This window comes from Gavialis gangeticus, unplaced genomic scaffold (genome assembly GCF_001723915.1).
Source record: "Gavialis gangeticus isolate Ggan-Ray unplaced genomic scaffold, GavGan_comp1, whole genome shotgun sequence".
Classification (NCBI taxonomy): domain Eukaryota; kingdom Metazoa; phylum Chordata; order Crocodylia; family Gavialidae; genus Gavialis; species Gavialis gangeticus.
Genome location: NW_017729022.1, coordinates 52,960,820 through 52,966,492, shown reverse-complemented (window position 1 = coordinate 52,966,492; position 5,673 = coordinate 52,960,820). Strand labels below are relative to the sequence as shown.

Here is a 5,673-nt window from a genome sequence, read left to right as displayed (position 1 = left end):
CCCCCCCCCCCCCAAAAAAAAAGAAACCCATGAAAAACAAAGCAAAAATTGAAAATGGGTCTTGTTCAAAGGAAAAGGTGTCATTTGGTGCTGAAATGGTCATCTTGGCTGTCTTTTATTTAAAACATAGCTGGTTTGGGCAGAAAAGCACTATCTGAGGGATGTTAAATCACCTGGAATGGAACACTGAAAGTCCTCATGGGAAGGCACGTGGAAGAGTTTTCCACTAGTTCACACAACTCTACTGACCCAGTCCTAGACATAGCTATGTTCCAGAGTCACATCTAGGCATTTTTTATACTAGGAAACATGCCCTTCAATCCTTTTATACAGGAACGGCAGTTATCTGAATTCCTTTGTTCCCATTGCTGGTAAAGATCTGCACCACTTTTTAGGAGCGGCATGCTCGTTCCTCGGGGCATGGCAGGAGCCCTCTGTGTGCTTTTCAGTTTTAGTAACACTTCAGTAAGAAAATGTGTAAAGGAGTGGAGAAGAAGGTAATGCCGTCAAGCTGTGACACTATGTGGGAATACTGAGGAAAAATTACTAGGACACTGTTTACGGCAGCTGACTACATACCTACACCATCTGTCCACCACCCTTTGCGGATAAGGTTGTCATCCCTATATAGTGACTGTAGAGAAGGAATGAGCTCAGCTGGTCTGGCCTTGATGTTCCCTGTCTCTTTGTTCTTGAATGGATGACTCTACCCAGCTGCCTAGGAATAACTTTACTCTGCTAACATAGGAATTTTCAACTGTGTGCCTTAGGCATAGGACATAGGATGACTCCACCCAGGATGACTCTACCCATCTAGCATAGGAATTTTCAACTGTGAGCCTTAGGCTTCTCTTTCATTCAGCCATTCCCTCTTTAGTCCGTCCTGAGAGACTCATTAATACATCTCAGTATATGGGGAGCTTGAGGAGGAGAAAAGAAACCCAAAATACAAATTACATTAGACAGTCATAAATATCTAGGATGTAAGGGATTCCATTTGTCTGCCCCTGAGAAATGTCATGCCTGTGTCTGCTCCATGCTATACCTGAAGGCCTGTCACACTATGTCCATCAAGGTGGGAGCAGGGACAGGAGCAGTCTGTGTATGACTGAAGGGTGGAAAGCAGTGAGAGTGAACCAGATCCTCCTCTTTTGACTCATTCCTGATGCTTTTCTCTTGCAGGTGAATAGGGACATTGTGTCTGGACTGAAATATGTACAGCATACCTACCGAACGGGCGTGAAAGGTGAGTGAGAGAGGATTCCCTTCCCTCCCACACGTACCATTCACCCACACCGGCTCCCATTCCTGCCCATGGCTTCTCCCACCTTATGTAGTGATACCCCAAAGTGAAAGCGCCCCTTTCGAGGCTCTCAGCCTACACTGAGCCTTTCACAAATAGGTTTAGTCTGCTCTGCAGGGTGCAGTATACTCTAGACCTAAATCTAGTGATTTTCAACCGGTGTGCCACAGCACCCTGAGGTGCTGCAAGTGCTTTTCAAGGGTGCCACAGGGTGCTATGCAAACACCTGCATGATTCATAAAATAAACCCAGAGATTTTAAATGGGAATCCACAGTATTGAAAACATTCTGACCTGACATGGTCTTTCTGAGTTCTTTGCAACAGAAGAATTGCTCTATTATTTTTCTGTAGTCAAAGAGAATTGGCATTTTCCATGGGGTGCCTTGAGTCTAACAAGGGGTTAGGTTGAGAACCACTGGTGTAGATATTCTTCTAAGGGCAAATTAGCCTGCATGTGCATCCATGCTTCTGTGGCTAGATTACTTCTGCCAGCTGATTTACAGCTAGCTGGGATATCTATGCCCTGTGGTGCTTACACATACCCATAGACTCTCTTTTAGATAGCACTCACCATGGAGATTTCCACTGTATGCTGAGTCCTCTTTCCCTGTTACTTCCTATCTCAGAGTTTCTCATTGTATAGAAAGCCTTCCACATCCAAAAAAGAAAAGAGTCCATACAGAACTGCTCCACAGGACATCTTCCTTGTAAAGACCAGCCCCTCATACACACAGTGTCCCATCTTACACAGAGCACTACTGTCAACCAAGCCCGTACAAAAGGCAGACCCCACACACTTCCCCAACACAGCACCTGGTCACCTTTGCACCATTCCTTACCCTCCTACACCTAACAGACTGGGGCTAAAGGGGAAGGAGAAATAATTCTCACAATACAGGATTCCACAAAGATCCTCCCAAACCTGCCAAAACACACGCACCAGTAAGGTGAAAGCAGTACTGTCCTCCCACCATCCACCTTGGTGGTTCTCTCCAGCAATTTCATTCAATCTGTCCATTCCCAGCCTTGCCTGCTCCTCCACATAACCTCCCCCACAGTTCCCATGTCTTTGTGTATCTGCCTCTTTTCCCTTTGTTTCCTTCCCTTATGATGGGCTCTTTCCTTGTGTTTTTTTCCCCTAGTGGATAAAGCCACATTCATGGTTGGTAGTTATGGGCCACGGCCAGAGGAGTATGAATTCCTGACACCTATTGAAGAGGCCCCCAAGGGCATGCTTGCTCGGGGCACCTATCACAACAAGTCCTTCTTCACCGATGACGACAAGCATGACCATCTCACCTGGGAATGGAATCTGTCCATTAAGAAGGATTGGACAGAATGAGCTCACACCCTCCTTGCCTTCCCCTTCTTGCCCTTTGCCTATTGCACTAGTATCCCTGTGTGCCAGGCCCTGGACCCTGCACATCATGCTGCTTTCTGTCACAAGTTTTAGAGCTCTTGTTGCCCTCTTCCATTACAGGAGCGTCTGCACAAGCAGGTGTTTACAGAGGCCTGTGGGCAGGCTCTGCATCTCCTGCTACTACACTGAAAAAAACCAGTCCATCTTCAACACAGACCCTTTGTGGCACACAAACAGGAAACCAGGGAATGTCTCCAACCCTGCTGTTCCCTCTTTTGCATCAAACCTGGACCCTGAAAGTGCCTTTTCTAGGAACCACATTAACAGTACCTGCTTCATAATGATTTTGGCAGAGCAGATCGTCTGTTAAAAGATCCCCAACAGAGTTATCTTTGCTCTGTACTCCAACTCATTGTAAATGGCTCTTCCTATTCCATTATGGTACTTTGTCTGGGTCTATTGCTCAAGTCCATTTACGTCTTGACTTTTAAAGGCAAAAACCAATCAGTAATATTCAATTAGCTGTTGTGACCTGTAAAGACTCCAGTGTCCCAAAAATAAAGCCATTTTCTTTCCTTTCTTCTGAGTGAACCTCTTTTTTTGATGTCATGTGTTTCCATGAGCTGCCCTTCATATATTTAGAATAATTGTAATGTGGATAAAGGGTGTCCAAAGTTAAATATTAAAACAAAATAAAAATAATAACAATCGTCCCATAAACTGAATGTTTCAGAAGACAGATAACACTTAGGCTTTGTGGAATAAGCCACCCACTAACCACTGAGGGCTAGGAAGATACCTGTTTCCTGTAGGCCAATTATTTTATCATTGCCTTCTGCAGAGTTCCTATATACTCTTTTGGGTAGATGCTTCCTTTGAAACATCTAATATGGCCCACCATCAGAGACAGGGTACTGGCCTAGATAGACAATTGGTTTTAGTTATACAGTGTTCCTGTATAATAAGTCTAATGAGCTTAAAGGCCTCCATAACATTTTTAGCTATTTGCTCCACACTGTCCGGAGCAGATATATGGGTTTCTTAAGCTGTACATGCAAGCAATTGCCCAGGGAATGGTTGTCACTGGGCCCTGACTGCCTGATTGGACACAATGGAGTAGGAGGATGATATATACACTTTCCTCCCATGCTCTCTGGGATATAGTGAAAAAGCAACCTTCTTTGTAGATGCAGGGGAAGTTCTTTCTAGTTTAGGGTGCACAGTCAGGGGGCAGGAGCAAGGGCAAGGATAAGAGTCTGGGAGAATGGAGATACCATCCTGGTGCCAGTCCTCTCAGAGGGCTTGGGATGAGATGCATTGCAGCGCACACTCAAAGCATTCACAGTGGAGGAGTCTATGTAGTCCCAGCCAGTGTTGGGGCTCTCTCCAGGTCATTCCCAGGCAGTGGTGTCAGGATTAGGTTGTTCTGTATCCATACCATGACCTGAGCAGAGCTGAGAGGCACAAGGGCCCTGTCTTTCTGCTAACTTTTATCTCAGAAGCTGAAGGTTTCTCTCTCTGCCAGATGCTCAGTTCCCACTGGCACTGGGAGCACCATATCTGATCAAGAAATAGCTGACGTGTCATCCAGCCAGGCAGGGACCAACGTGGAGCAAACAGCAAGGAAGGGAGAAGGCAAGACAATGGCCTCCTTTGGGTTGTGGTGCCTTTTGATCTTCTTCTTCACCTGGGGGGTCCCCTCAGAGTGTGCTGAGGAAGGTCCCTCACCCCACGGTAAGGAAGTGACCTTGAGGTTAGCTCATGGAGAGGATTGTGTGTGTGTGTGTGTGAGAGAGAGAGAGAGAGAGCAACCCAAGGAGCTCTACAGCTGAGAGATCCTTTGGGACCTGCATGAGCCATGGATGGGACCGTAGGGTGGGTGAGTCTCCTCACAGTTCTGTCTCTTAGGATGCCATGAGGAGGCACTGTACCAGCACAGGAGAGAGATCTGCTGCAGTCATCATGCAAAGACCATGTGGGTCTGGTGTGTGTCTTTCTGTGCCTGTGAAGGGCTTGTCCACTGAGCTGCTATCCATGCCTTCGCTATGCAGTGCTGACATATTCACTGCTCACTCTCTCCAGGTGCCACTGGAAATGCAAAGAAACCTGTGCTTCTGAATGATATTGAAACCACAACAGCCTTCATCAGTGCTGCTGAGGTGGCAGTCATTGGATTTTTCCAGGTCTGTTCACATCACTCTCTGTTTCCTGAATAGGTTATTATTTATTATGAGGATTACACTGGAACTGGGGTCCACTGTGCTGGACAAAGACTAAAGAAAGACATTTTCTTTGTGTAGGCATAATGGATTTGGGCAGAGAAGGGATGTCGCATGCAAGTAGAGTAATGAGAGTGAAGGGCTGTGAACATGAGAGAGTTCCATTATTTGTATATGCCTTATATGTAATTGGGGGATAAGATGAGGGGCAATATGAGGAAAGAGTTAATCAGATCACAGGCTTAAGAGAAAGGAGGGAAATATTGAAGGGAATGGGGGGACAGGAACCTAGACAGTAAAGGGATAAAGACTGCAGTGTGGGCTGGGTGGGGGGAAGAGGGGTAGCGAGGGAAAAGACTGGCTGATTGCTCCAATGAATAAAGGGGAAACATGTATAGAGTTTGAGCAGTAGAGCACAGTGCCAATCCATGGCCCCCAGGCAGCTCGGGTAGCTCTGCCAGGCCAGGCAGTCCCTTTCTGGAGGCCTGCTGCAGGCTCCAGGGCAGAGGAGCAGGCCGGAGGCTTGCTCAGTGAACTCGAAGCATGCTCCACCAACTCCACGCGCTGGTTGTCATTGATGTCTAAGGATCCTGAGGTGCTTTCCCCCTATCTAATCCCTCTGATCTGCTGCTGCCACTTTAGACTTTGTCAAGGAGTTCAAGCTTTGTGCTGTCTGAGTGGCAGCTCCCTCCTGGGAAGTTCCACTTCTCTCAGTCCTGTACCCCAGACTGTAAGCCTGCTCAGACAGCCTAGAAAGAGCACCCCCCCCCCCCCCCCCCCCCCCCCCCCC

At 47.1% G+C, this 5,673-nt stretch overlaps 3 protein-coding genes across 3 annotated transcripts in view; 2 read left to right on the top strand and 1 right to left on the bottom strand.

Annotated features, from left to right (window-relative positions):
* The window catches only part of ARHGDIB (Rho GDP dissociation inhibitor beta), a 17,500-nt gene extending 14,257 nt beyond the window's left edge, over positions 1-3,243 (top strand). Inside the window, exons 5-6 of the mRNA XM_019514960.1 lie at positions 1,183-1,246; positions 2,447-3,243. Coding sequence (XP_019370505.1) covers positions 1,183-1,246; positions 2,447-2,646 — 264 coding nt within the window. The 3' untranslated portion in view covers positions 2,647-3,243. The remainder of the gene's footprint in view (positions 1-1,182; positions 1,247-2,446) is intronic.
* Positions 1-5,673, bottom strand: part of PDE6H (phosphodiesterase 6H) — a 53,067-nt gene that overhangs the window by 45,250 nt on the left and 2,144 nt on the right. The window lies entirely within an intron of this gene.
* The window catches only part of ERP27 (endoplasmic reticulum protein 27), a 34,006-nt gene continuing 31,666 nt past the window's right edge, over positions 3,334-5,673 (top strand). The window contains exons 1-2 of the mRNA XM_019514959.1: positions 3,334-4,648; positions 4,747-4,847. Coding sequence (XP_019370504.1) covers positions 4,579-4,648; positions 4,747-4,847 — 171 coding nt within the window. The 5' untranslated portion in view covers positions 3,334-4,578. The remainder of the gene's footprint in view (positions 4,649-4,746; positions 4,848-5,673) is intronic.